We start from the raw sequence: 21,645 nt of genomic DNA, 5'->3' as shown, positions 1-21,645 counted from the left end.
CTTAATAATTTTCGATTTAGAAAAATTTGGCAAATTGTTTTCCTATAGAAAGTTTTTCGTAGAGTTAAAAATTGAGTTAAGAAGCTAGAATCATATTCCAGGAAAAGGGATATTCAAATTTGTCGGTTATAAAATTTAGGTAGATTGTGGATAGATAATAAATTAATTTTTGTTTGATTGCTAAAAATAATATTATAAATTTATCTATTATTTATTTCTAATTGTATGACTTTTAAAAAAATTATAAACTATAGATGGATTTATATTCGCAATTATGACCAATAAGTAGATTTAATTAATAGAGTAATAAATAATAAATAAGTTTATTTTGTGTGGATCACGTAAAGTTTGATTTATCAGTCACTATGTTACTTAAGAGAACTATTTCTAGGATATAAGAAGATCCAAAACCCTATGTAATCCATATTGGACCCTATCCTGAAAATTCAAAGGCCCGGCCCCTAAGATTCCAACTTAGGGTCTAATTTTTAAACATTAAAACTTTACATTGAAAAATAATTTTTAAGAGTCTAGATCTGTGCATGGAATCAATCCAGACCTAAAGGGTACATGTCTGAATTTCTAGAATCGTAAAATTAGAATTCGGGTAAAATCAATCCAAGGAGGTGTAAAGATTTTTTATTTGAATTATGCAATCAAGAATATCTAATATTTGATTTCAAAAATCGGATAATTTATCTGAATTTTAAAAATTGAATTATTCGAATTAAATTTCAGATTTTTATATCAAAAATTAGATTTGAATTTTTGCAAAACCAAATAGCTGAATATATGTATATCTACTTTTTTAATTTTTATTATTTTTTATTTTAAATATATTTCTAACAATATTACGGCAAATAATATAAATTTTTAATTTTTCCCCACTATAATACAAAATATTCATCAACTATCAATCATAATAATAAAAACTACCCCTATTAAACAGGTAATTTACACAAAAGGAAAGATAAATTAAATAAAAAAATTCAACCCGCTCCCTTTCCCTCACCGATGCCCACCCCAGCTACCTCCACTCCGTGCCCCACCCCTCCCCTCCCCCGACCCCAACCAGCTTATCACTCCCCCAACACATCTGCCACCACTCACCCACCACCCAAAACCCTAAACCTTTGTTCAGATCGTGAAATGTTGGGCGTTTCTAGAGACTTTGGTGAGCAATGGCGGCGAAGATGGAGCAGGAAGAGGACGATGATGGTTGCAGTGGTGCGCGGTGGGTGCTTTTTCAGAAAAAGAGGACGAAGGGGTGGGAAGGGGTGGTTGAGTTGTTTAAATTACCACGCCTAACAAGCCCTAGGAAGTGTGATTAATGGTATTGAATCAATGTTGTGATACGTAATTAGAATTGTAACATTGATAATGCTAACAGGTGATGGGGAAAGTGGGATTCAATTACCCAATATTCCTAACACTAATACACTACACAGTATCATGGATTTTGATGGCTTTGTTCAAAGCATTATCATGGCTTCCAGCTTCACCTCCTTCTAAATCAACGCCTTTCTCTTCTCTTTTCTCTTTGGGTATTGTTATGGCTCTTTCCAATGGTCTTGCTAACACTAGTCTTCTATATAACAGGTACTTCTATTCTTTTCAAACCCACTCATTTAAATCTCTTAATAAATTATGTTTTTTATATGTTAGAAAATCATTTGTTTATTGATTAACATTAATTTTTGTTTTTGTAGTGTTGGTTTTTACCAAATGGCTAAGATTGCTGTAACTCCAACCATTGTTCTTACAGAATTCATATTTTTGAGGAAGACCATTTCTTACAATAAGGTAGTGTCTACTTTTAGCATACTACTGCTTTTGTTCTTTTGAATTTTCTAGTTTAATTTAAAAATTCTCTCCGTCTGATTTGCTAATGTAACGAATTCAAAGAGATAGGGTTTCTACTTACAATTCAATGAGGATAACTGAAATGAAAATCTTTAGGACTCTTAACAAGTGAAGAACAAGAAGGAAAAAACATAAGAGAAACAGAGCAAAAAGAATGGAAGCAACAAACACAACACTCACAAAAACCGTTTTAATGAAATATCTTAGGTACCTCCCCTTCAAATAAAATTTAATATCATTAATGACTAACAATACATCAATGACTAAACCATCACACACTTGAGAACAACTTTTCAAGTATAAAGATCTCACCTTTTATGGATATCATCCTTGATCTAAAACAAAGTAAAAACTCTCTTGGCTTTTACCCTAGTTGCTTTCTATGTATTAGCCTCTCTTAATGATTTCTAATGCTGATTTAGGCCTTCTTATATAGCCTACAATACATTAGACTAACCCTACAACAAGTAGACTCCTTACTTCTCAAGAAAAGCACATAACAAAAAATTTGGCGTGCATTAGTGTGCTCAGAGGAGCACCATATGTGCTCGAACGAGCACTATCTTCTGATCATTATCTAGGTGCTTTGTGTTTTGTGTCTCTTTCAAGGCACCTCCCTTCCTTCTTCTTGCCTCGTCAATGCATGAACCAAGACCCTCTTTGTTCAAGGCACTCCATTTGCACATCCTTAATCACTTCATGGAGAGATCCAAACCTCAAACCCTCTGACTTGCACACACATCATTCTTCTCCAAAGTGCAAGACAAGGCATGGACTATGAGATGATCAAAGTCATCTTCTATCTCCTACACTAGGAGGATTGACACTTGCTCTAACGATAATAATTTAATATATAATAATGAATTCATGTGCAACTTTATAAGTCGTGAAGTCCATCCTAGGTTCATCAGTTGATTTCATAAATTTCATTTATGTGAAATTGTAAATGATGTTGTAAATTTCTATTTTCATTCATGGTAATTTTAGACGGGGTGAAACTTATTACTCTGGCACACCTAATATACTAGCCAAGATCCGCCATTGGTTTTAGATGTACTTCTATATGCTAAGTGTCTATGCTTATGCTTTTCCATGGTATTTCTCCAGGTCATAGCATTGGCCATAGTATCAGTAGGTGTAGCAGTTGCAACAGTGAAAGATCTCGAGTTCAATACATTTGGTGCTTGTGTTGCGGTTGCTTGGATTGTTCCCAGTGCAGTGAACAAAATTCTATGGTCAAATCTGCAACAGCAAAGCAACTGGACTGCTCTAGCGTAAGGAACTCTACTCATCAACTTATATGCTTCAAAATTAGTCTTAACTTTTCTATTTTTGAACTAAGAATAGTGATCTTGTGAATGCAGATTGATGTGGAAGACAACTCCTGTAACAATTTTCTTCTTATTAGCTTTAATGCCTTGGCTCGATCCACCGGGTGTTTTGTCCTTCCAATGGACTGTTAGGAACTCATCTGCAGTTATGGTGTCTGCTGTTCTTGGTTTTCTTTTACAGTGGTCTGGAGCTTTAGCTCTTGGGTAAAATTTTAGAGCTATACTACTCTTTCTTTCCTTTACAAAAATTTATGCTAATGATTGAAGCTCTGATGATAGAGTCTATAACATATCATGAGGCCTCAACTATCAGCTTAACGAGTTAACGAGGTTGAGTTTAACAAGGCTGAACAGTCTCTAACGGAAGTTGTGGTTCCCTCTACCCAGAAGAAAACTGCTTTAACGAGACTTGTCAAGTAACCAACTCAATATCTTAAGCTGATGGTTGGGCCTCAGGATATGTCATATGCTCTATCACTTGAAGATACGCTATATACTATATCATACCTCCTTATATGAGAGCCACTTGGGCTAGATTTGTAGATGTTACACTTACACATGCTCTCCTCACATTGGCCTTTTGATATCGTGTAAGAAATCAATTCGACTAGAAGCTTAAGGTGATGGTTGTAATTCTATAATATGTTATATACTCTAGCGTGTTGCTCATACGTAAGCCCTTTTGATTAGAAATATGGATGTAGCACAAGTTTTCTCTATATTTAACGCTAAATTTTATACTTTGAAATGAGGGGTGAATTGGATTCAAAGTCGTGACCTTTTTGTCACATTGACTTCTAATACCATATCAAGAAATCACCAATTTATCCACAAGCTTAAGCTAATGGTTAAAGCACCGGAATATATTACAAACTCCATCAGAATTGTGCGAGCAAGTGATGTGCTGAATTGAACGGTATTGGATTTGATTAGTTTTTTGGAACATGCAGGGCAACATCAGCAACAGCTCACGTTGTTTTGGGACAATTCAAGACCTGTATAATTTTGCTAGGAGGGTACCTAATGTTCAATTCAGATCCAGGACCAATGAGTCTTTGTGGTGCAGTTACAGCATTGGGTGGTATGTCAGTTTATACGTCACTTAGTTTGAATGAATCCTCTGAAAGTGTAACGAAGCAGAATCCAACCCAAAATCAGCCCGTAAAAGCTAAAACAGACGTTGAAGACGACGAGGAGAATGGTAGTGTGATGAGCATCTCAAGTACTGAATAATGAGGCAATAGAGAGGGAAAGGATTGCTATTTGTTGTACAGAACTAAGAATATAGGATTCCTAGTTTATTAGACTAGTCAGTTTTTCAATTTTTATTGCTACTGAATTTGCACAATTTGGTCATTGAAGGTTAATTTCATTCACCCCTTGCAAATCAGCTGAAACAATTATTTCCTTTTGATCAAAACTAGTTCTTTCGTTCTTTAAGAGATTGGACCATCACAATTGACATAAGTATTAAGAAATTAGTAGTATTAACAAGTAAATTGTGTGGGTATGAATTAAAAAAGTGGTATCTGAAATAAAAATGTTGCAAGGCTAAAGGATAAAATGTGTAGCAATCTCTTATAAACAAAGAGAGTATAAATAATGATAGAGGTGAGATTGATTTCGGAAAGCAAATTGTATCATTAAATCGTGGGAATAATAATGAAATGTTAATGTAATTTTGGTAAGAATATCTCTTGATGCTTCACAAAATTCATTTTGATGCATTACCACTTAAACATGTGCTATTAGGTGGTAATGAAAAATCGTGTAAAAAAAACTTTTATATAATTAAGCTACATATTATGAAAATTTATACTATAAATCATTCTCATTACCACTAATTAGTACCATTAACTAAACGAACCTTAAAATTAAGGGGCATGTTAATGTAGTGATGGACCCAGGACCCGACCAATTATTACAAATACTTTTAGTAGCGAGCAGGTACTCTAACGTGCTATCCATTATTAAGCCACAATAATAAGTCCAACATTATTTGAATTCACGTGTCAAGAGTCATTGCAGATCACCGCCCTTCACAGTGACACTAACATTCAAAATTAAAATACTCCATAATATAGAATAACAGATAGAATGACGCAACTGCACAAGGTAGATAGGCATTACTGCATACTAAATTTATGAGATGTTTTGAGCATGTTTAAGATTTTTGATTGTATAGAGTCTTAAAAAATTTAGGGTCTTAATATTAAGTTTTTGTGGCATATGTTATATGTTTAAAGATACATAATTATTAGAAAATATTATAATTTTTGAAATTATATCTAAGCCTTTAAAGAATTAATCAAATTTTACTCCGCCCCTACGAGCTTTTTTCACCAGAAGAATGCAATTCTAATTAATGCATCTATTATACATGCAAAGACGAATATTCAATCCATCTTATACTAGCATTCTAAATGAATCATCTTATACTAACGGATCGGAAACTGCTTGGTGCTCACTAAGCTCTACTCTTGCAATTAATTTGTCAACTATTTTATTTTAATTACTTATAACCATATAATTTTGTAATACTTTGATTTTTAAACATAAAAACATAAATATTACTTTATTTCTCAAATTTGACACATTATCGTGTTAGTGAGCTTTTAACTTTAATTTGATTCATATTGTGAAATAATAAAAAAAAAATAAAAAAAATATATAAGTGTAAATGAATGGAGAAAAATCCAGTATACAAATGATAAAATTAAAAATAAACAACTTAATATCCATAAATAAAAAAATATAAACATAACTTAAAAAAAATTAGAAAAGTCATCAAAATAAAGTATTCATAAATATTACTCCAGTAGAGAAGTACAACATAAGTGGAATGACAGATAAAAGTAGCCATAGATATAGTGGCATATTCATTCTGGATCTAGATCACGTACTGATAATACAAAAGGATGATTAAATTAAGTAGATTAAAAATTAAGGACGTAAATTAATAATAAATTAGTGATATTAATAATAAAGTATAATGAGATTAAGGGCATTTAGGGCCACCCTCCTTGGTCTTCCAATTGTTGTAGCAAGGGCAAACTTGCTTGTTACCGTAGAAGCCTGGTGGGACACACAAGCATTTCCTGCAACATTTCTGGCAAAAGAACATGCATGGTTTGTGGTATTGTGTCTTTGAACATCTTCTTGTACATTGACCCAAGCACTCTGTTTACATGTTATTTTAATTGTTAAAATTCATATTTATTTGGCTTGATTGAATTGCTTTTAAAAAAAATGGTAATAAATGTAGAGAGAGAATAAATTATGCTGTTAAAATTAAAATAAAGTTAAAATGTTAAATGTATGGATGCTATTAAAAGAAAGTGGTACGTTATTGGGCAAAAATAAACATAATGCAAATTAAATAAGACGGACTAAAATGAAAAATGCTTCAAATTCAATGGGACGGAAGGATTACATATTTTGATTCAATGTTAATATACTCAATTAATCGTTTAAAAAAGACATCTTAAATGTATCTCATAGTCATCATGAGATATATTATACAAGACTTGCATGTATATTTGTACTTTATTTTGAAATACTCTTTGTAAATTTGTACTTTGTCAATTTTGAAATACTCGCACTTGATTGTAACATATTGTGTGGAAAAACGTCACTATCACTAGCAAGAATCGAACAAATTACTTCCTTAGTTTTAATTTACTTGCAACATTTGCTTTTTCATGCAGCCCAATGCTCTAATTCAATCCTTAATATCTATAATTATGAATCATAAAAAATTATAAAAATTTGATATTAATAATCTTTGTAATAAAACGAATCAAACAAGATCTCACTTGACTATATTTTAACCTATAGATTAAAAACTAATCACAATTGAGAGTGATGAATAAATAGTGTCATTTTTACCAATGTTGTGACTAATTTGGAATGGAGAAAATAGTAGATTGTTTAAACTATAAAAATTCAGGAAAATATATTTAAAAATCACAAATTCTTGTGAAAAAACGGTTTCTTAAAATGGTTGTTTTTAAGAGACCATCTCTAATTGGGTCGGCTTATAAAAAAAATGTAAAATAAGAGCGGAAATTAAGCTTTAATGGCTTAGGCCTGAGGGACGTCTCTACGAGACCTGTTGTTCAAAAATATAGCAAAAGTCATTAAAATAAAGTACTTTTATGAGGTAATGTAGTTTACGTATAAGCCTTAATTATATTAATTACAATGAGATTAAAATTAGGAATTTTATTAACACCCAATTTCTTTTTTTGAAAAATTCAGTTTCGTCTTAGATCAGATCCACTCTTAATATATTCTCAGACATCCGTCAACCAAAAAACACAAAGATTCCAATGTTAAATACTCTTGTCAGGAAATAATTTACTTAATTATATCCTTATTATTTTATTAATAGAATGTGAATTAGATTATCTAGCAATCTTAAAGTATGTATATAATTAATCATAAAATTCTAAAAAAGAAAAAAATGTAGCAATTTTAACTCACAATGAAGAATGACATTTGCTGATTACTCAATTGGATCCAACAACATTGTCACATGTGTTTATCAATAATTGATAACTATATATAATACCCAATTAGAAAGTTGATTTAACTGATTTTAAACATATTCCTTGGAGTAATTTCTTTAAAAATAATTTGTTCATTTTAATAATTTGTTTCAACCAATTAATTTATAGAACACTAAGATTAAATAGCTTAAATAAAGTAATAAATTGTTTTAGCATATACACGTATCTGTTTAGAAAAAAAAAACAAAAGAAAGAAAGTAGATGAGAGCGTGACTTGTAACACAAAATTTACTAAAACAAGTATGTTATGATAAATTAAAATGTCCAAAAAAGAAATATATTGCAAATATGAAAAAATAGAAAAAAAATGAAGTAAATGTAAAAGCATTAAAAAAAATAAAGGTGTACGTACGTGAAGACTTCAAACTTCCAGGACCATAAGAGCTGTTTGCCAAAACCTGAAAACAAAATTATTAATAGATTAGATTAAAAGCTAAAAACTGTCCTAAATAAAAAGAGGCAAAATGCCCTTAAAATTAAGGGTATGTATCAAAAGTGTACCTCAGTAGTAAGCATGGAAACAGCAAGGAGAGTCAAGAGGAGGAGAGACAAGGCTTTGGCATTCCCCATTTTGGGTTCAAAGAGGGAAAAAAAGAGAGATATAATTGAATGAAGAAAAGAAAGGAAATGGAGCTTAATTGGGAATGTCTAGGATAGTGTTTGAATGGGGTGTATTTATAGATTCAATTGGTGCACCCAAGTTGGGTTGCCCCATAAAGACATTTTTACTTTGGTACACTGTTTGTGCCCCCAATTACTTTTCCACTTAAATTACCAAATTCTCCCTCCATTTTGGCTTTGGATTTCTAGTGATTTCCCAATTTTTACTACATCAATAATATTTTTATATAGAGTATGTTTTATAAATAGTTTTTAGATAGTAATATTGATTGATAAATTATTTAGTGAAAATTGATTGTTGATTGTTTAAAAAATTTTCAGAATGTGAAAACTCGATGAAAAAAGTTATTCCAAGTCGCATTTTGGTTTGCAATTTATCTGACTTAAGAGTCAATTGTTATAAAAGTGTTTGGTAAAACTCAATTTGTCGGCTTTTAGTTCAAACCAATTGCGACTAATCAAATAAGATCTCATTTGGGTATGTTTTAAATATTTATTAAGAATAAAATGGAAACTACGAGTAATAAATAAATAGTCTCAGCTCTCAAATGAAACATTGAGCAAGAATAGGAGGGAATATTCTTTAAGTGCGCCATTTTCTTCATACAATATACTCAATTTACAATCGATCAAGTAACTTATTCTTGTTTTTAAAATAGGCGCCTTTGTCGCAAAAATAACATATTTATCTTGAGAATTGAATTTTTATTTTTGTTGAAGAGTAAAAATTATTTTTTCAGATAAGATCCTGAATACGATTCTTCCTATGCCCATCTTGTAAAATGTAATCCAAAAAATTAATTCACAATAACATTATCTAGATAACTATATTCTATATAACACAAATTAAAACAGATTTTAATTTATTCAAGTTGTTTGCATACAAATCATAAATGACCATTAAACTTTACCCAATTATGCTCTCTAATATGGGGTTTACAATCCTAGCTAGACCCCACAATGGAGCAATGGGATAGTTAGCCAATGAAATAAAAAAGTAATACATAGTTGATAAATGAAATAAATCTTGGGCACACATACATATATCTAGTATAAGTACTAAAATATTAGTACCATCCACAAGTAAGAAAAATACTCCATGGGTAGTAGAGTTAGGCAAACATTAGCCTTAATTAGGACATAATTAAGAAAGGCATGGTTGAATTAAGGGCATTTAGGGCCACCTCTCTTGGTCTTCCAGTTATTGTAGCAAGGGCAAAGTTGTTTGTTGCCGTAAGTACCTGGTGGTACACACAAACATTTTGCGCAACATTTTAAGCAAAAGAACATACATTCATGTGTTTTTCTAGCCTTTGAGCACCTTTGTGTACACCTTCCTTGGCATTCTGTTACATTTTAGCACCAACATTAGATTACATTGCTAAGATAACAAACCCCTTCAAGGCAGGAGAGATTCTGAGCATGTTTAATATGTTTGACAGCATAGGGCCCCGAAAAATTTGAGGTCTCAATATTAAATTACATATTATATATTTATCTTCTAAAGATACATAATTGTTCGAAAATATCATAATTTTTAAAATTACGCAGGGCCTTTAAAAAAATTTTCAATTTTTATTCCGTCCTTGCCTAAGCAATCGATAAAAAATGAGAATGATTGAGTTAACTTACGATAAGGCTTCAAACTCCCATTTCCATACTGATAATGCCTTGCGAGAGCCTAGTAATTATAATAATTAACATAGTCAACAAACAGTTGAGAATACATAATACTAGTGTGTGTCTATATATATATATATATTATTTTTTAATTAAAGAAAGAGTATGGGAAGTAAACAAGATAATAATAACCTCAGTTGCAAGCATGGAAATGAGAAGGAAAGCTAAAAGCAGAGAAAGAAGCTTAGCATTGGCCATTTTGCTAAAAAAAATCAGGAGAAAGAAGCTTAGTTTGTAGATTGAAGTGGAATTATGCATTGGTTAGTGTTGGTAAGAGTGGGTATTTATAGATTTATTAGGAGCACTAATATGAATTAACTACCATTTTGGTTTGACTTTCTGTTTGCGGCCATGTTCTATTTCCTACACCATCTGTTTCTCCTCCAAACTCGCTAATGAGGTCGTATTATTGTGCATGCTAATTAATTGTAGTACGAGTATTTCTTTTTCCCCCTTTGGTATATTGTAAAATAATTCTTTTTTTTTTATGGAAATAAGTAGTTATACTTGTATATTCATATTTGTTAGGGATGACAATGAATTGAACTCGATTCATATTATGCATATTTCAACTTTGCTCTAGATAAAGTTGAACTATTTTTTTTTCAATTACCTCCATTCGGAGTCGGATTTTTCATACTCCACCTTGCCCCAAGTCAAAACTCTTGGATTCTCAGACCTCTGTCTGATCATTATCAACTTTTATTCCTAATCAAATTATCCTAATAATTTAAAAGCATAAAAAATTTATACTTTAGTCTCTTAATCAAAACTCAATGAAGATAATATAACCTTCACATTCAACTCTAAAAGGGTAATTAACCAACTCAATTAAAAGTTAATGGTTGAAACCCCACGACATAATATGCAGTATTATATAAATTTATAATCAATTTTATTCTTTGAAGTTTATGTTTGTCGAATATTGCATGATCATCCGGAGAATTAGGCTAAAATAACGTGGGAAGTGCATTAAGTAAATGAATTGAACTCCAAATGGTGTTTTGTTTATTCACTTGAACTCCAAATGATTAAGTAGAATAATGTAAGCAATGACATAGTTTAATAAATAAGTTTAACGTCAAAGGATATATCGATCATACATCATGAGCTTTGCCATCGTGCTAATTGCTAAATTGCCAATCATGGGATCCATTTAATTTTTTGATAGATTGATTTTCTTATCTCATTTATTGTTACTTGTAAGATTCATGCACTTAATTAATTTTTTAGACTATAATTAACATAATTGACATAATATGTTTGAAGGTCAATGAATAAACATAATTAAGTTTAGTTAAAAATCAATTTGTGTTAATGACCTCAGTTACAGAAATGCGTATGCTGAGGTGGATGTGTAGGCACACTTTGATGGATCGAATTAGAAACCAAGAGTTTAGGGACAAACTAGGGCTAACTCCTATATCTGAAAAAATGCGCGAAAGTAGATTGAGGTAATTTGGTCATGTACAGAAAAAGACTTTCAACGCACCAGTGAGGAGGCTAGAAAGCATTATAATAGAGGGTAAGAGGAGTTGAGGAAGACCCAGGAGAACTTGAGGTGAGCAAATAAGAGTGGACTTGCATGAGTTAAACCTCTCTGCGGACCTGACTAGAGATAGAAGCAATTGGAGACGCCATATCCATGTCTTAGATTACTGATATCCTATTAGTTTACCTTTTAGTGTCGTTAACCTCCTGCTTTTAATGTTTCCTTTCTATTAGCACTTTGTTTTTTTTTAGTGGTTCTACTTTATTTTTATAGGCCTTTAAGTTATCTTTCCCGTGTAATTACGTCTCTTTATCTTCCTCGAGTCGAGGGACTCCTTTGGCCGTGCTCTCCTTTATGGGTATGAGTTCCCGCCATCTTTCCCTCCCCAGACCCTGGCCTTAGTTTTTATAAACGGGATATAATGGTAGGATGATGATGATGATAAACCAAGTATTTTTTGGGTGATGAAATGAATATACTCTCTTAATATTCAGCTTATATATATATATGTCCACTATTTTTTTAATTGTGTGTATAATTATCAATCGCTTTTAATATGTATGTTACTTATTATATAAGTTATATAAAACATAGTCAAAATGAGATTATGTTCGATTTGTTTTCATATTAATTTCATTAATATCAACTTTTTATAATTTTTGATTATGCAGAATTAAAGATAGTTGAAATTGAATTAAAGTGTTGGCAAATATGTAAAACTAAATCGGAGATCTTCTTATTGTATACTATTTTGATCGAATAAAAATATTATAGTAGTAAAAACAATAAACTTTTTTGTTAGTATTAAATTCAAACTCTAAATTCATGTCTATTTGTATATATTTGTATCATTAATAAATAGTAAAAAATAAATAATAAAAAAAGACATCATTATCATTTATTATCGTAAAAGCTTTTTTTTTTATTATTATTTTCAAACCAAATAGACATGGCTATTGATCTATGGCAACCTTTTCTTAGCCCGATAATATCTCTGATTATGAAGGTACACTGTGCACATATATGCAGGTCATGCTTAAGCTAATAAGTCACAACATGATTCTCTAGTAGCATTGTTCACCATGAGGGCATTGAAAATTATATGAATGTTCCAAGCTCTTTGAAAATTATATAGATGTTCCAAGCTCTTCAAATAAGCTCCCTAACAAATAGGACATGCCTTATTAACAAACAGGATTATACTTGAGTATGATGGATCCAAAATAAAATCAAATAATGTGAATATATTAAGTATTATTTTAAAAAATATAGATAGCTAATAAGGCTTGACATAGGACAGTGTTATCACACACTAATATTTTAACCAACTTAATAACTAATACACTTATTAGCATATTTAGAGATATAACTTATTAAATACTGTCAGTTGACAGATTGAACAAGACTACATTCGCCTTTGTACTTGGTTGTATTCTATCTTCACCCTTCAAACTATCTAAAGAACAAGGTACAATATAAACTTACACTAATTCCTAATGGCCTGATTTTTGATACTAAATAGTGATAATGAGAAAGATTTATAAAGTAAATTTTCATAAAAAGACACACCAAGTTATTTCCACAATAATGAAAATTTTTCAAATAAAATTTTTTTATTCATAATTTTCCTTGCGCATACTTGTCCCAAAGATATATTTTGGTCAATTTGTCAAATATTTTTCAAAAAAGTTTCAAATTTCAAGAGTTGGATGCTTTTTATACCTAAACCTCCACTTTTGTTATTGCAAGTGTCGAGACATCACAAGTGCGCAAAGAGCGTTGCTTGGCCATTGTTTGGGCGAGCAAAACATGACAAGAACGTTTTGGAGATATGCTTAAGCGAACAAATAGGCTTCCTATGAGAGCGAGAGACCTAAGAAAAGGTATAATATATGTGTGTGAGGCTAATTGCTCTAACAAGCAAGCTAAGTGCCTGAGGGAGCAACTCACTTGCTCGGCCAAGCAAATTCTGTCAAGGTCTCGTTTTGAACTTTCATTGTGCGTGAACACTTTGTCGAGATTGAGAGAAAAGACACGTAATGAGTGTTTGTACCTGTTCATTCTTTATGTCATTGTACATGCTGAACACAATTGATTATTAAAATGATATTATTGTGCAACAGTGGAATAATAAGCAAAATTAGTAAATTTGAAGTTAGAAATTGAGAGATGATGGAAGTGGCCTCTTTCCTTAAAGGATTGTTGAATTAATTAGTGAGAAGAATCTTTAGTTAACAAATTGAAAATAAATAATTTATTTATGAAACTCTCAAGAAAAAAAGGCTGCATATTAACATTTAACAATGATGAAAGAGAGGAATTTTTTTTGATAAAGTCTTGGTTATTGAGGATAGAAGTCTCTAATTGAGGATATATAAATAAGTCGGAAATATTATTGTATGTATTTGGTTCACAATAAGTTAATAACTACCAATGCTAAAGTCATATTTTTTTTCTCATTAAAGTCACTCTTTATTTTGATTTCAAAAAAAAAATCACTCTTTATATTTAACCTTTTATTTTTGAAAGTTAATTCTTTAATAGATAAAATTTTTCACCCACCCCTATTTGTTAAAGTATTATTTGAATAATGCTCTTTTCTCATTAAGATATACTCCATTTTTTATTGATTGGGTAATCTATTGTTATGTTCTAAAGTAATCAATTATTTTAAAAAAAAAATCATTTACTTAAATATAACTATATTCAACAAATTGATGCACAACAACAATAAAACTAAAAAGTGCATTGGACACAATATTGGAAGGCAAATGTCAACATTTTTAATTTATTTTTAACATGAAATTTGTAACAAATAACAATAGCCAAAATACTTACCCAATAAAGCTCTCTAGTATGGGGGTGTACAACATTTTACTAGACCCCACAATGGAGCAATGGGATAATTTAGCTAATGAAATAAGCAAGTAATACATACAATGACAGTTCAAAAATTACTAAAAACATAACAATAGGAAAAAAAAAACCTTACGCACACGTTTTAATATAATAATGTCAATATCAGAGTCTGAATTCCAAAAGATCGGAATTGACTACATACATAAATTCTAGTAGTTCTGAAAAATTAATTAGGGATGGTTGATCATCGAATTAAGGGCATTTAGGGCCACCTCTCTTGGTCTTCCAGTTGTTGTAACAAGGGCATAGTTGTTTGTTGCCGTAAGTACCTGGTGGTACACACAAACATTTTGCGCAACATTTTAGGCAAAAGAACATGCATTCATGAGTTTTTCTAGCCTTTGAGCATCTCTGTGTACACCTTCCTTGGCATTCTGTATACGTACGTATCATTTCAGAACCAAAAACCTTAGATTACATTGCTAAAAAAAAATATAATAAAAAATAAACATTAAGGAATTGAAGGAAAGATGAGAATGATTGGGTTAACTTACGATAAGGCTTCAAACTCCCATTTCCATACTGATAATGCCTTGCGAGAGCCTAGAGAAGTTATCATAAACATAGTCAAGAAACAATTGCAAATACATAATTCTACTATATTTACACATATATATATATGGTGGCTGAACTCCCATTCCTAATGTGTACAAAATTAAATTAGACGTCATTTATCTGCATTACATATTATGCAATTTAATTTTATTAAGGGTTTTAATCAAATGAGTTGGATTATTGTGTAGGCACACTAATTAAAGCCTAAATTCTAGAATATTTTATTGTCATGACTTGAAAACAATCCTATAATCGTAACCATTATTATTCTAATAAGAGAGCCGACTGTCCTTTTTGACCGATAACTATCCATTATCCCAATTCACAAACTAAATGTAAATTTTTTAAAAAATTCTATTTGATTAACTTTTTGTATTACGGGTTCATGTTGACAATTTCTATAGAATAATGTCGAGATTTGAATTAAAATTAAGATAAGTATTATTTAGGAGTTAGTTTTTTTAGTAAGTTATTAAAAAAACAAAAGTTAGTGGGATCATGTTGACCCATTTAATTAGTTGCTAGAAATATGAGAGTTAGTGAAATCATATTAATCCATTATCTAGAGTTAGGTTTTTTTAGTTTAGGTAATTTTTTATGACTTTATAATCCTAAAAATAAACTATTTTTCTGATTAATTAATGTAGTAGTTTTAAATTTTACCTTTTTCATTCTACTATACTTATTTTCTTTAAATTTTCCCGACAAATAATTATAAAGTCCTCATGTGAAGAAACAAATGTAGTTCATAAAAAGGAATAAAATGACATGAAAAAGAATGCAAGAAAAAAAAATGGTATAGACAAGATAATAACCTCAGTAGCAAGCATGGAAATGACAAGAAAAGCTAAAAGCACAGTGAGAAGCTTAGCATTGGCCATTGTGCTTGGATCAAAGCTCAGGGTCGGGTCGGATCGAATCGGATAAAATATTTTGAATGAGAAAATGAAGCTTAATTAAGTTTAAGTTTACTGGTTAGTGTTGGCATGACTTAAGATTAGAGGGCCGGGGTATTTATAGGTTTAATTAGGTGCAACTAATTAGCTTCCAAGGCCAAGCCATAATATGAACTAACTACCCTTTTCCATTGACTTTCAGTTTTGTGCCCATGTTCTCATTCCTATAACATCTGTATCCCCGCCAAACTCGCTATTGATTCCGGGTTAGCTAGGGTAAATAATTCCAGCATTCCCTATTCATGTTTCCCGTTGATATTTTCATAAAGAATATTCACAAAAATCATATATTTTAGATGGTGAATATATTGTTTTATGGAACAACAAGTTAATGGAGAAGAATTGAATATATATTAAAATAAAATTTTTGAAAAAAATATAAAGACCACACTAAAATTAGTGGAAGTTATGTAGAGAACATACATAAATAATAATAAAAGTGTTTAATTGAAGCTCGTAAAAGATATGTAAGAATCATAAGCATTTTATAAAATATTTATACTAAAATTAGGAGAACAACAAACAAAACGATCTAAAATGACAAATGAATACATTATTAAGGAAAAAAAGGTTATTACATTTTTAAGACTAATTTGAGAATTGAAGTATTTGTCAAAGTTTTTTTTCATGAAATTTCGTTTAAAAATGAAGTGATAGATTATTTTTTGCATGTCTTTGTATATGTTTTTTAAACAAAAAGTCAAAAATTAAAATTTTACGGTTTCTATATAACCACATCGTAACTTATTACAAAGAGAGTAGTTAATTAGTTTCTCTGCCTCTTTAAATTCACATCATATAACATAAAATAAGTTATATATATATTTAAATTATATGATACAAATTTAAAGAGACAGAAAATTTAATAATTTTTTACGCACAATTGGATGGTGTATTTGTTTATTGTTATGGACAAGGATATTATCTTATATGATTGATAAGAATGTAAGCAATGACATTATTTAATTAATATTCAGTTTAATATCATGATGGGAATCGATCATTCTTTTTTTTGATAAAGAATTTAAGGATTTATCGATCTTGTTAATTCTTAGCCCATGTTCCAACTTAGCTTGTAAGAGCCATGCACCGAACTCATATTTTAGAATAAAATGTTGACATTAATAAATATGAAAGTCAATTGATTAAATATATACTAATATCCTTCCGTTCTAATATTACGTTCTACTTTCTTATTTACATTATGTCTTTTATTTGTTTCATTTTTCTTTTACAGAAAAGAAAATTATTTTTTTATTAATATTCTTTTGAAAATTTCATACGGTGACCCTAAGTTTTTTATTGTTTCAGGTGATAAATAATTGTCTTTTTTTAATTCGCGTGATGATCCTAAATTTTTAACTTTTCCACAATTGATAGGCAAAATATTAATGCTTTTGTTAAAATTACGTTATTATTAAGCATTATGACGATTTTTTTAAAATAAACGTCACGATCACCCTTATTATGGACATACTTTTTAAAAATTTGTTCGAAATGAGTACTTAATTTAATAAAAAACTTAACCTTTTATCTACTACATAGAAAAGTTGAAAGCTCGTGGTCAACATGCAGATTAAAAAACTGTTCGTCTACCATGTAAAAAAATCGAAAATTAAAGATTACCATATTGAATTTCCCTTAATTTTTTATTGATATAAGGAATCCATAGTATACTTCAATCACTTTTTTTATTTAGAACATTTATCTTCATTCTACATTTAATACAAAAATTCCACTCACATACAAAATAAACCGTACAAATTGAGATCTTAGAATATATAAGCTTTGATTTTATTTTTTTTTTAATAATACGTGAGATATATAAGCTTTGATACATGCAAATAACTATGTATCCACGGAGTATGACGTATAAAATGAATTCTAATCACAACTTCAGATCGATATCTCATTACAAAAGTATATTATTTTATGGAGCTGATCGGATCAAAAATTAATTAATTGTGAAATTAAATGTTTTAGATCTTGGAATCTAAAGAAATTATTTATGCTAAATAATTCTTAAGATCGATTTACAAAACTGAAATATAGAAAAAGAAGGTGCGTGACATTATTGGAAGGCCCTTTAAGAATCTAAAGATATTTTGCAATGCATGTGTTTCCCTCTATCTTGTGCTTTTAATAGTGTCCAAAATAATACTTTTGATAAGAAAAATTAAGGTGGGATATAACTTTTAAAAACCTACTATTGTTTTTTTTATTTTAATGTAATTATGATTTTTTTAAAGTAATTTTTTTAAAACAATTTAAAGTAATTTTCTAATTTTTAAAATCCCTCAAAAATAAATTGTGCCCCGTACCCATTCAAAAATTAAGAAAAACAACATTTTAATATTTAATAATTAGGGGCACATAATTAATACTTCATTCACTAATTTTCTATTGAGATTATCTCATTGTGAAACAACTTCAATTGAATCGGCCCAAACTATTTAAATAAAACCGCTTCCTATAAAACTAGGAATTCAGTTTTTATTTTATTTTCTTTTTTTTTTGTTAATTTTTTCTAATTAGCCTTTAAATGAAAGTTGAAACTATCTCATTGTTTGACGGTTTTATACAAGACGGGCTGAATATTTCACATTGTAGCTCTCAAATTTGAGGATAGTTCAGTAATTCATGATCCAATAGACATAAAATCGGATTTCCATCACATGAAATTAAAACTTTGGGTTCAACTAATTAAGAAGAAATTGGGAACATGTGTGTAGTTAAACAGGAGTCAAAAGACGCAAACATTGGGAAGTGTAGAATTCAGTTGATGGAAGAAAGTTGAAACAGAACAACATCTTGCATGTGGTTTGCCCTACATCACATGCAAGAAGTAGCCTCTTCGAAATGCCTGATGTAAGCATAACTGTCATCACAATTTATAAGTTATAACTCATTTTAGCCCGTCTCACCGTAAAATATATCCATACAAATAATTCAAGGTGAGACAATTTTAATAGAGAATTAATAATAGGCTAATGATATAATAAAGAACAGACTTGCATTATCTTAACACTAATTATTACTAATTTTTGTGTTTTACAATATTTTTTACATTCCACATCTTGTATGATAATTAATAAAAGTTACTCCCTCGTTTTTTAGTTCTTTCACCTTACTATAACGGGTAGTTTCATAAGTTTTTCCACTTTAGAATACTTTCTATTTTTAGAAAGTTTTTATCCCACTTTTACCCCTTAAAACCCGCCCTTTTCTTTTAATGTACCCCTTTTCTTTTATTTATATTTATTTTATCTCTCATACTTTCAATACAATCATTACTTCAAACTACTATTTAATTAAAATAATACCCACTACAACCTCATACTTCCAATACAATCATTAATTCACACTACTATTTAATTAAAATAATACCCACTATAATACAAAGATTCTATCTTCCTTAATATGTGTGAAAAGCACAAAGTGGAAGATAAAAAAAGAACGGAGGGAGTAATATGTGATAATTTACTTATGTTTTATATTGAAAGTATAAGTTGGCAATTGACTTTAGTAAGAGACTAGATAGTGCTCGTGCGATGCACAATTTCATTAAATTTTCCGACATAAATTACATTAATTTATATAAAGTTTTACAACTATAATAACACATTTCAAAATCAAATTTAACATAAAAATATATAAAGTTATTTTATAAAATTTTAAACGAAAAAAATAGTTGTTGTCATGAAAAATATAATTGACTTACGTAAAAATAGTCACAACATGAATCATATTAGAATTAAGCATATCATTTAAGTAATCAATTGTATAAATAACAAAAAAAATCCTAATAAAAGTATATTATGTTTTAACCATCTCAAAATATCTAATACACTAAATAATACTCATTTAATAAATAAAATAAAACAGATTTTATAAATAATTGAAAAAAAGAAATAATATATATAATTTTCTTATACATTAAATGATGTGAGTAATAAAGTCAAAGATAAGAAAAGTAGGCATAAAAACAATGACATCATTATTGAGTGTTGGAGGGAAAAATTTTATTGAGGTTTTGACACGTAAGCAATTTTTAATAGTGATGATGTCAACAACGTTTTGTTTTAGTAATAGTGACTAGATAAATTCCCGTGTAACACGGGTATTATAAATATTTACTAATATGATTATATAATATTATTTTATAATATTAATTCATGTAGAGTATAAATTTAATCATTAAATCTTTGTATTTATCATAATAATATAATTATCAAAGTGAAGAAATAATTTGTTATACAATTATATTAAAACATATATATGAAAAAATAGACAAAAAATACCATTAATCAATACAAATTTATTAAATTGATTATCAATAAGCTATATTGATAAAATCATAGAATCAAAGTAAGCCTAGAAATGTGAGTCAATAATTTTTATTAAATTTTAAGTTTTGCAATTTTAACGTGTGATAGAATACTCTATTTATTATTAAAAAAATTATTCATTATTATATTTTATTGATAGATTTACTAATTTCTAATTTTGTTATTTCGAGAAACATTAATTAAGAGAATTTTAGCATTCTTGCAATATTTCATTAAATTAATGGACCTATAAAACTGCTTTATTTATTTCTCAACTTATTAAAAAATTTCCATGAAAGAAAATATTCCAAAAATATTCCTGAAATAAGATGATATTTTTCACCGTACAAATTCACCTATATTTATTTTTTTATAATTTGACTTTTATTTAATCTCTACATATTTACTCCAATAGAAGCAAACTTGTTGAGATCATTTGAGTCCAATTCAACAAATAATTATGCAAATTATTCAAAATTTGCATGTGACATTTCTGTTCATTGTAATTGAACTATATAAAGTACATACTATTAGTACATATTCAACATTATAAAACTAGTATTTATAAAATTATAAGTATGTGTTGTTTCAATCTATATTCAATTAATCTAAGTTCAACTTAGTTTTTATTTTCAGTTTAGTTAAGCTTATTTAAATTCAATAACATATCAGTTACACTTATTTTTGTCAATCAACTTAATAAAAAATTTAAACAAATAACTAAAGTTTCATGCTCTTTGAGCTAGAAGTTTTAATATGCAGACTTTTATGGTACATGATATAAAAAATATTTCACTTAAAATAAATAAAATGTTGGTGAATTTCAAATTCATAATGACTTTTTATTACGATGACCTATAAAGGTTATAATACCATATCAAAAAATTTCAGGCAAAAGCTTAAACTTATTTGACTAATTAGAACAATACAGACATGTATTAATTATAATATTTATATTTATAAATTTAGAAAAATAATAGTAGTTGCCATAATTATTATTATTATTGCATTTGCATACCCTTTTCTTAAAAATAAGTTTTAACAACGCGCATCTTATATTATTAGGTATATGATTGGCTATACTCTCAAGTCTCAATAGTACACCATTACTTAAAATAATCAAGTCTGATGATAAAAAAGTTGACAATCTACTTATATATTAGGCTTGATATGAAGATCATATATATGACCTAAAGATAAACTACATACTTAATATTTCAAATTAATGAAGGAGAATGTGTAACATCCCGCCCAACAAATTGCTGGTGACTACTTATAGAGATTGTAGACTGGCCTCACAAATTAACATAAGTCTTTCCAACGCACTTT

The 21,645-nt window shown here is 29.2% G+C and overlaps 4 protein-coding genes across 4 annotated transcripts in view; 1 reads left to right on the top strand and 3 right to left on the bottom strand.

The window, feature by feature from the left end:
- The window catches only part of LOC130800082 (nucleotide-sugar uncharacterized transporter 2-like), a 10,367-nt gene extending 5,623 nt beyond the window's left edge, over nucleotides 1–4,744 (top strand). The window contains exons 3-7 of the mRNA XM_057663434.1: nucleotides 1,391–1,599; nucleotides 1,710–1,803; nucleotides 2,971–3,137; nucleotides 3,228–3,398; nucleotides 4,145–4,744. Coding sequence (XP_057519417.1) covers nucleotides 1,391–1,599; nucleotides 1,710–1,803; nucleotides 2,971–3,137; nucleotides 3,228–3,398; nucleotides 4,145–4,427 — 924 coding nt within the window. The 3' untranslated portion in view covers nucleotides 4,428–4,744. The remainder of the gene's footprint in view (nucleotides 1–1,390; nucleotides 1,600–1,709; nucleotides 1,804–2,970; nucleotides 3,138–3,227; nucleotides 3,399–4,144) is intronic.
- Nucleotides 4,745–5,978: 1,234 nt separating this feature from the next.
- Nucleotides 5,979–8,435, bottom strand: LOC130800274 (gibberellin-regulated protein 6-like). The gene is made up of 3 exons (XM_057663731.1): nucleotides 8,267–8,435; nucleotides 8,118–8,163; nucleotides 5,979–6,374 (listed from the first exon to the last, which is right to left on the bottom strand). The coding sequence occupies exons 1-3, from the start codon at nucleotides 8,333–8,335 to the stop codon at nucleotides 6,193–6,195; spliced, it is 297 nt and encodes a 98-aa protein (XP_057519714.1). The 5' UTR covers nucleotides 8,336–8,435; the 3' UTR covers nucleotides 5,979–6,192.
- An 822-nt stretch (nucleotides 8,436–9,257) lies between these two features.
- Nucleotides 9,258–10,310, bottom strand: LOC130799798 (gibberellin-regulated protein 6-like). Its single transcript, XM_057663035.1, has 3 exons — nucleotides 10,199–10,310; nucleotides 10,019–10,067; nucleotides 9,258–9,732 (listed from the first exon to the last, which is right to left on the bottom strand). The coding sequence occupies exons 1-3, from the start codon at nucleotides 10,262–10,264 to the stop codon at nucleotides 9,551–9,553; spliced, it is 297 nt and encodes a 98-aa protein (XP_057519018.1). The 5' UTR covers nucleotides 10,265–10,310; the 3' UTR covers nucleotides 9,258–9,550.
- Nucleotides 10,311–14,326: 4,016 nt separating this feature from the next.
- On the bottom strand, nucleotides 14,327–16,006 carry LOC130799769 (gibberellin-regulated protein 6-like). The gene is made up of 3 exons (XM_057663001.1): nucleotides 15,848–16,006; nucleotides 14,972–15,020; nucleotides 14,327–14,851 (listed from the first exon to the last, which is right to left on the bottom strand). The coding sequence occupies exons 1-3, from the start codon at nucleotides 15,911–15,913 to the stop codon at nucleotides 14,670–14,672; spliced, it is 297 nt and encodes a 98-aa protein (XP_057518984.1). The 5' UTR covers nucleotides 15,914–16,006; the 3' UTR covers nucleotides 14,327–14,669.
- Between the last annotated feature and the right edge of the window lie 5,639 nt (nucleotides 16,007–21,645).

Source organism: Amaranthus tricolor, chromosome 14 (genome assembly GCF_026212465.1).
Source record: "Amaranthus tricolor cultivar Red isolate AtriRed21 chromosome 14, ASM2621246v1, whole genome shotgun sequence".
In the NCBI taxonomy this organism is placed as follows: domain Eukaryota; kingdom Viridiplantae; phylum Streptophyta; class Magnoliopsida; order Caryophyllales; family Amaranthaceae; genus Amaranthus; species Amaranthus tricolor.
This window is presented reverse-complemented; position numbering and strand designations above follow the sequence as displayed.

Bases quoted from the DNA above. Each gene is read 5' to 3' on its own strand.
- LOC130799798 (XM_057663035.1), bottom strand. From the start codon at position 10,264: ATGGCCAATGCTAAGCTTCTTTCTCTGCTTTTAGCTTTCCTTCTCATT. The intron at 10,068-10,198 runs GTTATTATTATC...TATAATTACTAG, and splicing joins TTTCCATGCTTGCAACTGAG to GCTCTCGCAAGGCATTATCA. The intron at 9,733-10,018 runs GTAAGTTAACTC...AAAATGTAACAG, and splicing joins TGGGAGTTTGAAGCCTTATC to AATGCCAAGGAAGGTGTACA.
- LOC130799769 (XM_057663001.1), bottom strand. From the start codon at position 15,913: ATGGCCAATGCTAAGCTTCTCACTGTGCTTTTAGCTTTTCTTGTCATT. The intron at 15,021-15,847 runs GTTATTATCTTG...TAACTTCTCTAG, and splicing joins TTTCCATGCTTGCTACTGAG to GCTCTCGCAAGGCATTATCA. The intron at 14,852-14,971 runs GTAAGTTAACCC...GTACGTATACAG, and splicing joins TGGGAGTTTGAAGCCTTATC to AATGCCAAGGAAGGTGTACA.
- LOC130800274 (XM_057663731.1), bottom strand. From the start codon at position 8,335: ATGGGGAATGCCAAAGCCTTGTCTCTCCTCCTCTTGACTCTCCTTGCT. The intron at 8,164-8,266 runs GTACACTTTTGA...TTTTGTTTTCAG, and splicing joins TTTCCATGCTTACTACTGAG to GTTTTGGCAAACAGCTCTTA. The intron at 6,375-8,117 runs GTACGTACACCT...ACATGTAAACAG, and splicing joins TGGAAGTTTGAAGTCTTCAC to AGTGCTTGGGTCAATGTACA.